The sequence below is a fragment of the Aplysia californica genome, unplaced genomic scaffold (genome assembly GCF_000002075.1).
Source record: "Aplysia californica isolate F4 #8 unplaced genomic scaffold, AplCal3.0 scaffold00126, whole genome shotgun sequence".
Classification (NCBI taxonomy): Eukaryota; Metazoa; Mollusca; class Gastropoda; order Aplysiida; family Aplysiidae; genus Aplysia; species Aplysia californica.
In genome coordinates, this window is record NW_004797396.1 from 1,238,049 (window position 1) to 1,255,259 (window position 17,211).

Sequence of the window (17,211 nt, forward strand, 5' to 3'; positions counted from 1 at the left end):
ACTAAAGATACACACACACAGTTCCATTTCTGAGAAAAATTGTTCAGAATACAGAAAGTGCCATTTTGCCCTCTGCTGTGTTTTCCGCCATATATGAAATTTATATTTCATAAGACTGATCCTGTCCTGAGACTGTCACTGAGACTTTCTACCTGTCGGGTTGGTCTATATCTAGATTCTAGATCAAGTATAAATTAACCCTAGTCTTGCAGGGGATGCGTTTATGTCGTCCGATAAGCCTACTTCGGCACCTTGCCTTCGTTCCGGTTCCGTGTCAGTTCGGCCCCTGACTCAGCGCACGCGCGCTGAGCATCATCTCTGTTCCATTCGAGTCCTGCATCGGACCCGCATTCACGCAGCTCAAGTGTGTGTGCGTCAGTCTGCTTTCAGAGTTTGTGTACGTTTGTGGCCTACTTCTATACTATAACCGCCTGCGTTGGTTCGTAACCGAGGCATACGTCTCATTCAAAACACGCCAAGTTGGTAGCTCTCTAGATGGTCGTCCAATGAAATTTAAAGAACAATTTGACCCCCCTTAGAATTGAGGAGCTTGAAAGGATAGTCAGGAAACAAGACTTCCATTTTTCTATACACAATCTTTAAAATGGACTTGATTTTGTATGAAATGATACTACGTAATAAAAAGTAAGCTTGTTTGACAGTTTTGAATACCATTGTAGGTAAAACAATTTGAGTGCAAAACATTCGGAAATTGACCTGTATTATCCCCTTTTGAACCCCAGATCATTCATAACAACAAGAGCGTCTAAAAAGGTTATTCGAATGGGCGTAACTACTCGTAATGTCTTATTAATTTATGAGAGGGGGTTATTCATTCATGTGTTCGTAACATTTTATAAATAGAAAGCTGTAAAAGGTAGAGTGTTATTTTCATCATCGATTAACACACTCCCACGGTATTCAAAGCGAAACACACGTTTCCAGGCTTGCTCGCTGTACACCAGCAGTACTCACTGAGTGACCCTGGCGGTCTGCCTGGAACGTCCGACGTAATCGGTTGCTAATAAGATTAGCATCTCAGTTGTAAGAGTTAATATAACTCACCCATAATGCCATAAGTATGTTTGTTTGCCAGGAAGTGTAAAAAAGCTCCTCCAGCCTGCCTATCTCAGATTTATTGATTAGCAGCAATAGGAACTGCAAACAGTGTGAGCTTATTTGAATGCATGTTTTCTGTCAAAGACATAATTTTTTTAGCCGAAGTGACTATCCGAACTCGAGTCCGAATAGACGCAAAATTATATTCGGACTCTGAATTTAGTCCAGCACGATGTCTGTTCCGACTTCGGACCCTTGTTCCTAAATATTTCCAGCATTCATGAAAATTTTTTTGATTATAATGATAACAATCGAGACGTGAGCTTTAATATTCAGTTACTAGATCTATAATCTAAACTGGCCCTCCCTGCATCATTAGTATGAACAGCAGAACAGAACAATAACCAAGTTAAGTTGACCTTGCTGGGGTCAAAGTTAATTATGTCGACCAATGAGACTGCGCATGGTGATCACACATCCTCGGCTTGCTGGGGGAAGAGGTGTTGGGAAGAGACCATGGCTGCCCATTTTGTGCAATGTGATTAAAAAAAAAAGATTACAGAAAAACTATAACTCACAACAAAAATTAGATTAAACATGTGGAAAGACAAATGGTGGTGGAAGTAATGATGATGCTGTAATGGTTGTGGAAAGTACCGTGTACTTAGACACTGCCATTGGGAAATGACAGTTCAGTCTTTTGACTTTTGACGCAATTACACAGTCCTAGTAGGTAATTCTAGTTCTATTTCTGCTGGTTTTACATAAAATCCCCCGACGACAGTTATGTTATGTAACCTCCTTACTCCCACATAACTCTTTTAGAAGCTGAGTCTGAATAAATAAAACATTTTTTACGAACCCGAGTCCGAATAGATAAAACCCATTATAATTTGGACTCGAGTCCGAATAGAGCTGGCATTTTTTCACAGTATGAAACTTGACATTCTGTACGGAAAACATCCCCTCCTTTCCTCTCTTTTCTTTTTCGACAAACCATCATATATCAACTTGCTTCTGTTACTCTTTTATGTAAGTTGTGATGTCACAGCTTTTGTGATGCTAGTAGTACAGGGCTTTGGTTAGGAGTGAAAATGTTCTGTCTCCAAGAAGTTACATGCTGTTGGTAGGTCCCTTTGACTTTGACTCTTGGTACAGTAGGTTTCTACACTTATTCTTTGCTGTTCAGCCGCACTTGGATGAGAAAATGGATGTGGGACAGTGGTTGATTAAAGCCGGTGGGCACTTGTATATAACAGCAGTATCTGCCAATATTCAGTCTTTTTTGGATTTGGACATCTTTCATCCATCTCTCAGTCTTCTCAACCCTGGTCCTACGGAAACTTGGTTCATGTTCCCCAATAAACCTGTTTCGGCACCTTGCCTTCATTCTGGTCCCGTGTCAGTCCGGCCCTGGCTCAGTGCACGCACACCGAGCATCATCTGTGTAATGACAGGGTCCTGTATTCCTGCTGCTCAAGTGTGTGTGCATCAGTCTGCTTGAGTTTGTGTGCGTGTGTGGCCTACTTTAAGAACTGCCTGCTTCGGTTCGTAACTGAGGCATACGTCTCATTCAAAACACCCCAAGTTGGTAGCTCTAGATGTTCGTCCGATGACATTAGAACAAATTGACCCACTTAGACCTGAGGAACTCGAATGTATAGCCAGGAAACAAGACTTCCATTTTTCTCTATACAAAATCTTTCAAATGAGCTTGATTTTGTATGAAATGATATTACCTGATAAAAATAAGCTTCTTTGATAGTTTTGAATACCATTGTACAGGTAAAAAGAACAATTTGAGGGCAAACATTTGGAAATTGATTTATTTATCCCTTTTCGAACCCCAGATCATTCATAACGACAAGAGCATCTAAAAAGGTTATTTTGAATGGACATAACTACTCATAATGTCTTATCAGCTTTTATGAGAGGGGGTTACTCATGTGTTCATAACACTTTATAAATAGAAAGCGTTATGTTCGATAAACACACTTCCACGGTATTCACGGCAAAAACACACGTTTCCAGTGCCGCTCACTGTACACCAACAGTACACGCTGAGTGACCCCGTGCCCACCGGGAATGTCCGACGTAATAGGTTGCTGATAAGATTGGTATGTCGGCACAAGACTCAGGACAAGAGTTAACATAGAAGCTAGCTAAGTAGGAAAGATTTACTTTCTCAGTTAAGGTATTAGTCCCAAAACATGGTACACTTAAATGACATATTGGTACATCGGTTGAGTGAAGATGTTTAGTTGGTCTTACTTTTTAACTTTTCTGTCTTTTTATTTCATATTTCTGTATTTTATTTTATATCTTGTCTTACTCTCATAATGCTTAAAATGACAATAGTTATCTATAGAGACTTTTTTTTTTACTGTAAACTCAAACATTATAATTTTTTATCTAGCGATCTGCGAATGCTTCGAGGGAAGCTTCTCGATTTGCTGACAGATCCAAACCACAGTCAGGAGACAGTGGGGAAAGCTTGCACAGACTATTTGAGTCTCCTTCAGGGAATGTGTATACCCATGGACCCCAAAGAGCCAGAAAACAAGCTACAAAAACTGATTAAGTTCAAGTGGACCAATTCTCTGTTGGGGAATATTCCCACGTAAGTGAAGAAATGAGTATGTGTATACTCCGACCACCTCTCTGTAGGGAATGTTCATTCATAAGAAAAAAGAGGTGTACATTTGTAATAGAAATAGTGCTCCTCTTCTATTGGGGAATGTTCCAATATATATATAAAAGTGAAATGGGATATGATATGTATAGCTGACCACCTTTCTGAAGAGAAATATTCCTTTGTAAGTGAAAGAAGGTATATCATGTTGGGGAATCTTTCTCCGTAAATGTGTGGTGATTTTTACAATGCCATGATGAGGATTCTCAGATTGATGTTGAGGACAAGACAACATGGAAAACATGGAAAATTGGGTGCTAGTTTAGTTGAGGGTCTACCACGATGCTTCTAGTTTAGTTGAGGGTCTACCGCTAGATTGGTATGACAACTGGTTCAGTTGAAGGTCTTCTGTGACGTTTCTTGACTACTCACCGGACCAGTCTGACAACTTGTGACAAGGATTAGTTTACCTTTGTGTGACATCATTGGGAAATCAGGCGCTCGTCAAACTAGTGGAATTGAAGAAATTGGGCAATTTTAAAAAGTTTTTTGGCTCAACATTCATTTGAAATGTGCCACAGTGGTAGCTTTTGCCTCTCCATGGAGTAAGTTTAAACTTTAAGTGTTGTGAGAAGGAGAAACTGTACCTATGTAATGTATATAAACACATCCACATTTACTTTTATTATTTGAACATTTAGGGCTAGAAGTTGTTTTAGATAGAATGGACATTGGAAAGTTTTAGAAGTAATTTCTTGTGTTGTTATACAATGGATAAGGAAATGATAGTCAGAGGGAGTTTGTGTTTCTTGTTGGTGACATCTCCGTAAATTCTGACGTTGAGTTTCTTACCTGTTTTTCAGGGAATGCACAGATACTATGTTTGAGTGCTTCTGTATGCTCTTCAATGTAGCGTTGTGGTTTTCAAAACATGCTGCCAAACTTGCTGCTAAAGACACGTGAGTATGGGTTTACATTTATACAATTTTTGGGGGGGTTTTTTTTTGGCCATATGCTTTTTTTGTAAGTTAGTGTGAGAGGCCCTTGGGTTTGTTTGCCATTGTAATTTCACGGTTTTGTCTTTGCACTGTAGACATTTACTTCATTTTACTTTTTTTACCCCCCTCCCCTCCCCACACGCACACCCCACATTGAGACAAATGTGTTGTTAGCTATGGTTGTGGCTCATTGATTTACAGATGAGTGTAGGTTTGTGTGTGAGTCAAGATGCTTTTCTTCCTTCTCCTAAGAGTTTTTCAGTGTCTACGATGTAATTAATACTAATGATTTGGCTCTTCATCTTGCTGCAAAAGATGTGAGTGGTACAAGTTACTGATCAAGATTTATGCTTTCAATATTTTCTATACAAATGGTGCTTGTGTTAATCTGGTTTTGCGAGCTATTTAGCAAAGTTAAATGTTTTTACCAGAATATTGTCCCTGGACAATTTAGCCTTAAATGTGGACTTTATAAAAAAATGTTGACTTTTAAATACCATCTCTTTCGAAACTGTTGTATCATTTTGTGGTATTCTTATGGTTGTTTTTGTGTTCTGTTTGACACACTCTGAGCACCAAGGTCTTTCTGTCTGGTATTGGAGATTGGCCCTCCTTGAAATTCCTCATTAGTTTGTTCCTTCAGCTTAAATTTATTTTCTGCACTTAAAATAATGAAAGTCTTCTCTTGGATTCTTTCTAAATACTGTCATGTCTCAGAATGACCATCGGAATTTGTGTGAAGGTTTCTCGACAGAATATCACAGTAATTCCCTGCCCTGTATTTTTGTTCTTTCGAGTCGTTATCATGGATGGTTGGAGGGCACCACTCTGGTAAGTACTTTGTCTTATCTTTGTCTTTAGTTTCTGTCTCCGTTTCTGACTTTTCTCTGCACTAAATGACCTTTATAGTCGTGTTGATGGGCTTTTCCTTCACTCAAACAACTCTTTATCATTTTTGCTCCCCAGCCCGGATATGGAAGAGGCCAAAGAAATCCACAAGTGTTTGAGAACAGCGGCAGGGATGTTCAAGTTTTGTAAGGTAGAGAAGGAACAAACCTCTTACAAATATATCACCCCCTCAGAACTATTTTGTCCAAACAACACTTGACTATAAAGTTCACTTTTGACGAAATAGTTCTGAGAGGATGACCTATGTCTAGATCAGTTTGTTATTCATATGTGAAGCGTGCTGACGAAATGAGTTACTTCTCCGATTCAAGCTTCATGGAAATAGATACATGATGCTTATAGGTGAAGTTTTTACAATTTATAAGTATGGAATATCAAAAGACGGGTTGTAGTTAAAGAATATGGAATCAATAGAAAATCTACAAATTTGACCATAGTGTCGATTTTTTCGCTATTATCTCCATTTGTGGATAGCGAGAAGTAACTCATTTTGTCAACACGCCTCACATATTATAGAGGGTGCCAATGGTTTGTCTTCCTTCTATATTATCCCTTTATTGTTCCTGTCTGTCTGTTACGGGTCAGCAAAGAGTACCACTGGTACAAGTACATCCTCCTTCTTCACTGTATGATGTCTCTGTCTCTCTGTCTAGCCTATAGCTGGTTGGAAAGCCCTCTGGTGGGTTTTAGTTTTTTACCCTCCCTATGCTGTTTCTATCAATCTTTCTTTTTCCTACCATAAACTGGCCCTTCCATGTGCTTCTCTTTACTTGGATAACTTGTTTTGCTTGTTCCCATTGTTCAATAAACATCCCTATATTGACATGGTTCCCTTTGACTGTGACCACAGTAGGCAAGTCAGTTATTTCTACTTCATTTTGGCTTGGATGGCCCGAAAAGGTTGTGTACTTGACACTACGTTTGTCATGCTGAGGGAGTCATTTTTGTGTACATCTGTACTGCCTTATCGAAAGATAAACTTGTGATGTAGAACTGGCTTTGTCATATTCTAGAATTTGCTCTGCTGTTGACTGTTGTTTTAGTACTGTTCCATAATGCGTGTATTAACAAAGTAGGTTGGTTTAATTTATTAATGCCAAAAGACTGTGCCCATGACCTGTGAGTTAACTGTTGTCTTTGACCAGGACGAGTTACGAGGCAAGTTACTGGATGTCCCGGCGGAAGGAGCCCAGGACAGCGACAGTCGGATACTGGACGCGTACATCCAACAGTGCACGGCCGAGGCTCAGGAGAGTGAGTACACCCCATGTTGTACCAGATTGCCTTTTGTTCTTTTATGAGAGAAAAAAAGCTGGAGGTGTCAACCCTGACTCAGAGGTTGACATGTAAAGACCCTCTATCCTTCATGGTCGCAAGCTGCTGTTGCATATTCTGCCATATCCAGGCCAGTCCATGTTTTAATGTTGTCCATCCAAGTTACTCTTTGTCTTTCCCTGGCTCCTCTGCCCCTCATCCTTTCTTCATGCCCCTCTTTCACAATAGTCTTGTGTCGTTTTAAGTAGCCATTTATGAGAAAAGGATGGGAAAAGGGAGGGTGGGTGTTTGGCGGGTGCTCTGGTGTGGTTTGCTTCTTCTTTCCTATCAAACATCTATCATCCTTGTCTCCCCTTCTTCTATTTTATGTTTGTTACTCTCTTGTAACACCTCTAATCTTCTGGCGCTCATATGACTTTATATGCAGTTGCGAGCGCCGCAAAACCCTCTATTAAAACTAAACTAAAAAAAAAAAAGAAAAGGGAGGGGGTTGGTTTTGCTGTGATTTTCTGATTCTACAAACAAATGATTTTACTAGACAGCATTATGCCACTCTGTTCACCTTACCAGTCTTGAAATTACTAAGTTTAGAGAAGGAAATTGTTTTTGGGTTCTGGCTTTTTGTTGTTGTGTTTGTTATTGTTTATTATTCTTTTCAAGTTTTTAATAACGTAGCTCAGAAAAGGCAATAGTTTTGGGTGTTTTTTTATGTTGCATTTTTTTTTCCTTCGTATATGTTCTCTCTTAGTAAGTCGTATTAATGATTCTTTTCATTCTTGGGGTAAATATTAATAAAAGAAAATTTGAGGGATATTCTGATCACAACATCAGCAGAAGACACTATAGGCTATGACTTGTGCTAGTTGACTTAAAACTAAAAAACTAAATCAGATGTTTGTTTGTTTCAGTCACGCTGGCGCGAGCTATAGAGCTGAAGCATGCAGTAGGTTTGATTGCTGCTCTGGCATATGAAACCTCAGAGATGTACCAACGTGGAGGTAAGACCTTATCACACAGAATGTTTTGTTTTGGCAAGATTCCAACCCCCTATTATAATGATCCTTTGGAAGGCGGGTTCTTGGGTAATAACAAAATGGAATTAAGCAGTTCAATTTACTCTGTTGGAACAAAAAAATATTTCTATTAAGGCTCTGGTACAGCATTCAAGAGAAACTGAATGCTGTACCAGAGCCTTATTAGAAATATTTTATTGTCCAAACAGAGAAGCTGTGCGTGAGCTTCAGACCTGAGAAAATACACTTTGTAGTCGACTGGATATTGCATTTCCCATTACTTGCATACAGTAATTAAAGAGGTCTTTTTATCAACATCTCCTTTCTCTAAAAAGTGGAGCATGGTCTTTCATTGGCTTTGAATGACTGCCGAAGAGTTGCCATTCTTTCATATAATTGCTCTGTGTTGTGTAGATTAAATGTCTCCCCTTTATGACCTCTGCAGATGATGCCCTAGCCAGCCTCGACCAGAAGGATGTAGGGAAGTGGCGCAAGTACTTTCAACTGAAGGCAAAGTTTTACTTATCATGTGTGAGTGTCTGATTTGCTATTCTGATTTTTCATGTTTAATTTATTTTGGTCATGAGTGCTGTGGAGTTGTTTGGCATCTGTGTCTTCATGCTTCTCTGAATTTAGCTAATGTGGTCTGCTCTCTTTTCTTTTTACTGTGTTTATGCTGTCCATATTTTGTTTGTGTGGTGCAAACCCTTTGAATACAATGCCTCATGCATTCCCTGATACGTCAAGCTTTTGGACAATTGTGCACTTCCATGATGTGCCAGATATGTCATTGTGGCTTTGGAGGGGTCAAGTGACCTAACGGTGTTGATGATGCTTTAAAAACTAAACTGGGTGTCTAACTGGTTTTCTTACAGGCACACAGCTACAATGGCGAAAGTCTTCTGAACCAGGACAAGTGTGGGGATGCCATACGAGGGCTCAAGGAGAGCGTGGACTGTAAGTATTGAGACCCCACCCCCACCCCCTTCCCCTTCCCCTTCTCTTTCTTTTGACTTCTCAATTCACAGATGTTGTTAGATTAGTGAGAGTGGGGTTTTTTATGCTTGTTTGAATAAAGAATAGCATATAGACTCCCTGACTGTCATTTCTCGAAGGGAAAAAGCAAATCCTAAAAATAAAAACACAAGAGAAAAAGAAAAAAAGTAGGATCAACCAGTGGCAATCTCACCTTCACCCAACAGCTTTTACTACATAGCACATATTTGGTTGGTTATTCGACATCTCGACAGGTATAGATCTTAACAAGTAAAATAGAAAAAAAAACTGCTTTCACATGTTTGTATTAATGATTTGTTCATCCTTTTGATAACTGATACTGAGAAACCAGTTCTTTTCTTGGAGCTTGAATAACCCATTATTTGTCTTGTTGAGGTCTCCATTCGGCACTTACTTGACTTACACACATGCAGGGCCTCCATTCTCTGTGGGGCCAACATAGCTACGACGTCATGCATGTAAAACGATTTTCATTTAATTTGAGAAGGGAGACCTCAACTAGACCTTTAACGGTAACTCAATAAAAGCAGTAACATCGACAGTGACAACTCGGTGAAAAAACAACTCCCGACACCTACAGCAACTTGTGTCTTATCTCACAGTGTACGACAAGTCAGAGCTGCTGTGTAAGGAGTACGCCTCCACCAAGGGCGCTGGCACCACGGCGCGCCCACAGAACCATCTGTTTTTCCGCAAGTTGGGGCCCATTGTGAAGCGCACGCTGGAGAAATGTGAGAGGGAGAACGGACTCATGTGAGTTGGTTAGCTATACAGTGTTTGGGATCTCCCCAGAGTCCACAGGGCTTGTGCTCATGAGCTGCTTTTTGTGAAGTGTCGGGTATTTCCTGCTGTATGTTGAGGTGTGGGATTTATGTCAAGTGTTAGGTATTTACTTCTGTATGTTGAGGTGTGGGATTTGTGTCAAGTGTTAGATATTTATTAGGTATGTTGAGATGTGGGATTTGTGTCAAGTGTTAGGTTTTTATTAGGTATGTTGAGATGTGGGATTTGTGTCAAGTGTTAGGTTTTTATTAGGTATGTTGAGGTGTGGAATTTGTGTGAAGTGTTAGGTATTTATTACGTATGTTGAGGTGTGGGATTTGTGTGAAGTGTTAGGTATTTATTACGTATGTTGAGGTGTTGGATTTGTACACAGATCAGTTAAGTTAATTTTTCATTGGTGTTTTCTTTTTTTTAAACTTTGCTGTGAACCGCAGGATTTGCTGTAGCTAGCTGTGTGCTTCTTTCATCATTTAAATATTTCAACAATAGTTCGGCTACTTTCTTTTCTCAAACTTTTAACTGCTCACCTTGGACCATTCTTCTTCACCTTTGACCCCCCAGTTACCACCAGAAGGTGAGCTTTGACCCCCCAGCTCTAGAGTTGAAGGCGACCTATGGCCTGGTCAGCCCGGAAGAGTTCACTACCCCGGCCCTTCACCAACTGTGGTCAGCGGACGTCTACAGCAAGTTCAGCACGACAAACGTGCCCAAACCACAGGCAGAAAAAGTGAGGACTGTTTTGTTGGTTTGTTGGTTTGTTTCAGTGAAAAGAAGCTCATCAGCACATTCATGTTCATTAACCCTGGAAGCGCGCAGGCCCTATATAAAGGGCGTGAGCCGGGCTACCCGGGAAGCGCGCACGCCCTATATATAGGGCTGACCTACTTCGACCGGGAAGCGCGCAGGCCCTATATAAAGGGCATAGACGCTGACCCTTTTCAATGGAAAATTCCAGTGTTCCTTATATGGAAAATGACGTAGTCAATTACAGGCCAAAGTTATAAATAGTGACCAATGACTTTGCAAGTTATCTTGACCTCGTAGAGCGTCTCTTGGCCGAGATATCGATCGATAAAGTGACGCGGTCCCGCTGAGCGACTACACGCTATGTGTTATCACTTGTTTCGCCGTGCTGATGTACTAATTGTTGAGTCTATCGCGTTCTCGGCATTGTTTGTATTTATTTGATCGCTGATCATTTTTTAATGGCTCATTCTATCAGCTTAAAGAAAATATATGCTTTTATATGCTTGTTATCATCCGTTGAGCCGTAAATGGTAATTTTTCAGTAGCAGGTATACATTTCGGGTATCAGCTGTTTTCCCCCCCGCCAAACCCCCATGTTTACAACTGATCGGCCGTGGCGGCGGGGCATTTTTGGCGGGTTACTTCCGGTGCAACGCTGAGCGCTTCTAGGGTTAAGTGCAGGGAAGAAGTAAAAGAGACATAGACAAAAACAACAGAGGGAATACAAAAGAAATAGCAGCTACCAGTGGCATCCACCAACCGCCCATGGACTCTGTGTGTGTGTGTGTGTGTGTGTGTGTGTGTGTGTGTGTGTGTGTGTGTGTGTGTGTGTGTGTGTGTGTGTGTGTGTGTGTGTGTGTGTGTGTGTGTGTGTGTGTGTGTGTGATATGCAGACTTTTTTTTACTGTCTATCTTACACAATGTACGGACACTGGACAGTATGCATCGTTCTGGCTCCTCTCTTTGTCTCTCTCTTCCTCTGTGTCAAGTGATGTCAGTGCCTTCCTGACAGGTCTGTGGGTGCCTCAGTTCCTCACTGTTGGTCCCATCAAAATTTGTATTTCTATCATGATGTGAGCAGATTACGTCTGCCATTTTGTCTCACTCCCAAACTTCCCTGTCCATGAAATCATTCACTTTTTGGGGGTCAGATTCTTCACATGATTACATGTTTTGTTAATTTCTGTTCGATGCGGGTTTAACTGATAGCGAAATTTGGAGAATAAGAATGGATATATTGGCATGGGTTACTAAATTCTATGCTGATACTCTTGATAAAAAGATGTAAATCTACTGTTCTTAAACTTAGAAACAAAGCAAAAGTAGGTCATGTGAAATGTGTGATTTTTTGGGGACAGAAGAGATTTATGAAAATGTAGTGGAAATACAATGCTTGAAAGTTGTTTTCATGTGCGTTGCAGAAATGAGAGGAAAGAACTGTGATGAGATAGAAGCATATTAGAGGGTGACAGGTTGTTAATGCCACAGGAAGTGATGCTGATGGGCTCCTGATAGGTCTATGGATGCCATCCCATTCTTCTCTCCAGAAACATGGCGACAGTCTCCTAAATGATCTTCTTTTTTTACTGTGATATATAAAACATTTACAATTTCGCTGATGTCTCTCCCTTTGATGGTTTTTAAAAATATATTTTCATAATCTAGGTAGCGTAAACACGGCCTCGCGGGTACTCGCGGCCTTCCAACCGCGTGGTATCGGTGAAATCGGGGTAATTCCGATCGCTGTTTCTTTGCTCTTTCGCTATAAAACACCAATGCCATGCACCTTGTAAAAATTCAGCTTTTCTTCGTTACAATGGTGTGCACGCGGGGTACACTACAGTATAAGCCGACTCGCTCGCCGCGGGGCCAGTGCGGTGCCGGCCGGGTCAACGCTTGGTGTTTTTGTCGAAATAACGACAGATCATCGTGTTTGAAGGGATAAAATACTGATTTGTAATGATCTCACAGTCTTGAAAAAATTTAGGCTCCATATATTTGTTATAGTGATTGTACTCTGTTAATGTGGAGATGTTTAGTGCTCTTGGTACTCTTTTATTGTCTTTCAAACATGGGGTTGCAGCCAGTGACTGACTTTAACAAATTTGATCAAATTTTAAACAACTACCATTTTCTTTTTAAAATTGACTGAGAGGTTAAAGAATGGTACCAAAATGCTCAGTGGATACAGGCCTTTCAAATGGAACTGATAAATTTGGCATACAACTACTTTGAAAATTTAGTTTCTGGTACCTACATAATCTGCTCACATTTTATAAATCTCTTTTTTTTCTTTCAGCCGAAGGACAAGGATGAGAAGCCTGCACCTCTCCCGTCTGTGAAGGAGAAGGAGGTGCCCATGTCGGACAAAGACCCCAAGAACAACAGCGGCTGCGTGGTCTCGTGAATGTACTCAACGACCCTGCGCGCTCGTCTCTGCTCCTTCGTTGCTCACCAGTATCACTCAGCTGTTATCTCCCTCATTCTTCTTTCTCTCTGACGTCTTTTGGATGGTTTGTCTGGGGAGATATGAATTGCTCAGCAGTTATCTCCCTCGTCTTTGTTTGTCTACGAACGTCTCTGGGTTGGCTTGTCTGGGGAGATATAGAACACTCAGCGCTGACCTTCCCCGTACTTACTCCTACCAGTCTCTTTGTGAGCCTTTACAGGTTTGCATGTTTAGGGGGATTTGACTGGGTAGCTTTGGTGGATGCAGCAGGGAGATGGTCAGGTTGGGGTTTGGTAGGTTCAGCAGGGTGAAGGTCGTGATGAGTTTGGTAGGTTCAGAGGGGTGAAGGTCATGATGGGGTGAAGGTCATGATGGGGTTTGGTAGGTTCAGCAGGGTGAAGGTCATGATGGGTTTGGTAGGTTCAGAGGGGTGAAGGTCATGATGGGTTTGGTAGGTTCAGAGGGGTGAAGGTCATGATGTGTTTGGTAGGTTCAGCAGGGTGAAGGTCATGATGGTGTTAGGACTAGGCGCCCTAATTACAGGCAACACAGCCCAGGAACAACACACCTCACGTGTGGGCTGACAGGCTCGCCGCCCCCTCAGTACTGACAACTGTGAAGGCCATGTTGTCACTCGCTGTTTGCTCTCTCTCTTTTCTCTTTCTCTCTTCTCTTTTTTCCTTTTCTCTCTCTCTCTCAACTCCACTTATTACTTTTTAAAAACAACAATTGAACAGGATAATTTTACAAAGTAAATTGCCTCATTGCAAAATGTTGAAATTTAATATGAATTGAGACAAATTCACTCCCCCACCCCCGTTCTCTCTCTTTCTCTCCCTTCCCTTTCTATTTCTACTTTTCTTTCTCTCTCTTTCTTGAATAGAAAAATTATATTAGGCCTACATATCGCACCAAATTTATATTATTGTTCTAACAATTAATTGTGTAAATTTACAATGGTCCTTACCAAACAAACATAGAGAGATCAGAGATATAGACAGGTACAGAGATGCATAGATAGACCGATCGAAGCGTAAAACATAAAAATAAGTTTTGGACCATCATGATGACCATGTCACAGTCAGTGACGGTAGGCCTACTTTTTACAAGTCAAGAGAAGTGCAAAACATAAACATCAGATTAAAGTAAGGCAGACAGGAACAAACGCTCACATTCCTCACAGAAATAGAGTAGGAGTGAGCGGGGGGGAGACATTCAAATGTTCTTTTTACTTGTAAGTTGCACCATGACAAGTGAAAGCAACAGACAGAAAGAAAAAGTAGATTAGTGATTATTTTCTTTTCCCTTACCTGTTTCTATGCTGTTGTTGATGACAGTTTGGCGATCTTTCGACGTTGTTGAGAGCTGTTGTCCTCTTCATTAAATTGGCTGCAGTATCGCTTCATGGAAATGTTGACCATCCGCTGGAGGGCTTCTCGTGAAATTGCAAATCCAACTGAAAGATTTGAGGGAAGTCAGCTAGGACTCCAATCAGTTTGTTTCTGCAAAGTGGCTGAGTGGTCTTTCTCAGGAAGTAATAATCCAGGATGGTGAGGGTGAAAAGTTTGTCTGATGGATAAGTCAGACCCCCACGGCTGATTTCCTCCAGAAATACTCTAACATCAGGCGTATTGTCAGATGGGTTGCCAGCTAGTTCACTGTGCTTAAAAGCAATGTAGCCAGCAATATGGAAAATTGCTAGCTTTTCATCAATAGACACAGTAACTTTCCCTTCCGTCATGTCGTCGATGAGCAGCAGGCCTCTCTCCGACAGCTCCTCCTGACAAAGGTCACAGCTGTGATGACTGATGTTGTAATCAAGCTCAATGTCGGCCTAAAGTAAAATCCTTGCCCTGTCAATAGCATGGGTGTGCATCACTTCTTGAACAGTCAAGTAATAGTTGCAGCCGGCAGATCTTCTGAAGTGTCCATACTGCTTTTCCTGGTCATCCTGTTGGAAAAAACCCAAACAAACATACTGGTGTCTGTATGGTTCCGTCGTTTGCAGCAAGTATCTGCTCATGGCAGCAAGGCTCCTACATATCCACGCAAATGCTTCGGAAATGTCCTTTGTAAGACAATGCGTTCTCAGCCACTGTGATGGTTTCATTGCCTCTGCTATCTCAGCTCACCGCAAGAGGTTGTTTTACGGCTGTGTCACCTTTTTCTGTCAGGTCGATGGCAATGCGATGTGGATCACAGAGGCGTTTTTCCTGAAATTGGGTCTTGCGGTTGAAGAGTTTCCAGAGCTTGACGACGAGATCAATGAAGACATCTGTGCACCTCCAGGACTCTGTGCTGTGACCTGATGTCTTCAGTGTGCCGCTTGTTTATCGCGACTTTAATTTATCGCTCCTACTGCTGCGGTTTCCTCTTGGGCTCCAGTCTTACCCCTTCATTGGTTTCCTCTGCAGTACATCATATAGAGCTATCACCTGTCCACACCTAGGTCCAGAAGCCCATCTCACCTCTCTTCTAGCCACCCGACTCAACCAGTCACTGTACTACGCCGGCCAAATGAGTCACAGCTGGCTCTCCTACCCTAGGCCTAGATCTAGATTGTCGGGCCCGTCATCGTGACCGGTCAGTGAACCTGTACGAGTTCGCATCATGTTAGTACGGCATGAGTAGGGGAATGGCCGGTAGGCCTAATCAAAATTAATTCAAAGTAGGAGCTTTGCAGGCCTTGGGAATTGAGGGGAGGTGTTGGACGCAATAAAGTCTACGGCAGCAGGATAAGGCCGCGGTGCAAGAAACTGATGCTAAAATAAAAACGATAAGTGGAAGTGGTTTTGATATTCCACAATCGAGTGCGTAAATGAGGGAACATTAGAGCACCTCCAGGACTCTGTGCTGTGACCTGATGTCTTCAGTGTGCCGCTTGTTTCATCACAAAAGACATTTAGGGCAAAGGAAACTTTCTGCTTTTCGGAACTTGATGGGGAAAGAGTTGATATCATTAGCTTAGACAGCTTGACTAACGAGCTCTCTACTGCTCAAAAGAATGCCCCCAAGTCACTCCACTTGGCCAGAGTGGCTTAGGAGCCTCCGGTAGCGGAAAGCTCAGAGTCTTGGTTTTTTTCTGTGATCCAGTTATTGCGGATGTTTTTAATGGGATGAACAGGATCGTAGATCAAAAACATCTTGCGTGCCGAATCTGTCGGGTATTGGGCAATCCATGGCTCATTGGGGTCTGGTGGAGGAAACATTTTGAAGAACGACTGATTTATTCTATTGTTGTCCTTGATCAACCCCACAACTTTGACACCACATTTCTCCAACGACAAGATAACCTCCCTCACACACTCAAACTGAAAGTCTGCCATCAGTGCATGACATGGAGTGACTGTAGCCATAAATTTCTTTCCTACCAAAAAAACAACAACACTTGAAAATAATGCAGAACAGGGTCTTTGCAGCTTTGCCTTTGTCATCTGCAGAATAAGCAAAGATCACACTTCCTCTGTACGTTATGCTGGCCTTCAATTTCATCTACAATCAGGATGCACCCTCTTTCTGCCTCAGTTTTTCCATCAAACAGCGTTCTGTAAAAGACATTATCCGCCATGTTTTTGACTATCCAATAGTTTTTCACGTGCATATCAGCTAAAATTTGTCTACTCCCGATAGATAATCTTCCTCCTTCCTTTCATTCATTCTTTCTTTCTGTCTATCTTTGAATTTTTGTTGCCGCTGGAGAATCTGTGCATTTTATTCATTTATTTAGAAAACAGAATTGTGAATGTAGAAAGAAAATCGGTATCGAAGCAAAACATTCTAAAATCTGTCTTGGTCGAGAGAATCGGTAAGTTCCCAATGAGGATTCTACGCAGGGGGACTGCGGGAATTATTACCCAAGAATTTGAAGAAAAAAAATCGCGGAGACCTGAGAAAATTCACAAAATCCTCGAAACCAAATCTGAAAAGGCTACTGAGTTTATATTTTACCGGTCGCATTTGTGATATTACGTTCGGCTTTCCCCAGTCCGAGAGTACGTTTCACCCAAATAAGCGGCTAGGGCGGTAGGCGGAAGTGTAGGTGTAATACTGAGACTCTTTCGAGAAAATCAAAATCTACTTTCACTTTCGTTACCGCTCAAAATTGTCCAATGATAGTTTGTTAACGTTAGACTTACAGTTAATAAAAATTTGTAACCTGCAGTTTGTGCATAAAAAACACAGTATCGCCATACAAATGAAATCGATATTCTCACTGATGTCACTATAATGGCAAAAAAAAAATAATGAAGAAAAAGAAAGCAAGCGGCCTCCAACTTCTAGATATATATCTAGATATATCGGTCTAGATCTAGATCTAGATGTTTCCTT

The 17,211-nt window shown here is 41.3% G+C and overlaps 1 protein-coding gene and 1 long non-coding RNA gene across 2 annotated transcripts in view; both read left to right on the forward strand.

Annotated features, from left to right (window-relative positions):
• Positions 1–3,475: 3,475 nt before the first annotated feature.
• Positions 3,476–14,148, forward strand: LOC101845683 (BRO1 domain-containing protein BROX; the record flags this gene model as incomplete). The annotated part of the gene is given in 10 exon segments (XM_005096328.3): positions 3,476–3,679; positions 4,555–4,650; positions 5,656–5,728; positions 6,744–6,852; positions 7,782–7,871; positions 8,332–8,417; positions 8,762–8,843; positions 9,506–9,656; positions 10,248–10,413; positions 12,733–14,148. Coding segments are annotated over 10 exon segments (1,165 nt in total), but the record flags the coding sequence as incomplete, so codon positions are not given.
• Positions 14,149–15,288: 1,140 nt separating this feature from the next.
• Positions 15,289–17,211, forward strand: part of LOC118477529 — a 5,074-nt gene continuing 3,151 nt past the window's right edge. Inside the window, exon 1 of the long non-coding RNA XR_004858441.1 lies at positions 15,289–15,585. This is a non-coding gene — a long non-coding RNA (uncharacterized LOC118477529). The remainder of the gene's footprint in view (positions 15,586–17,211) is intronic.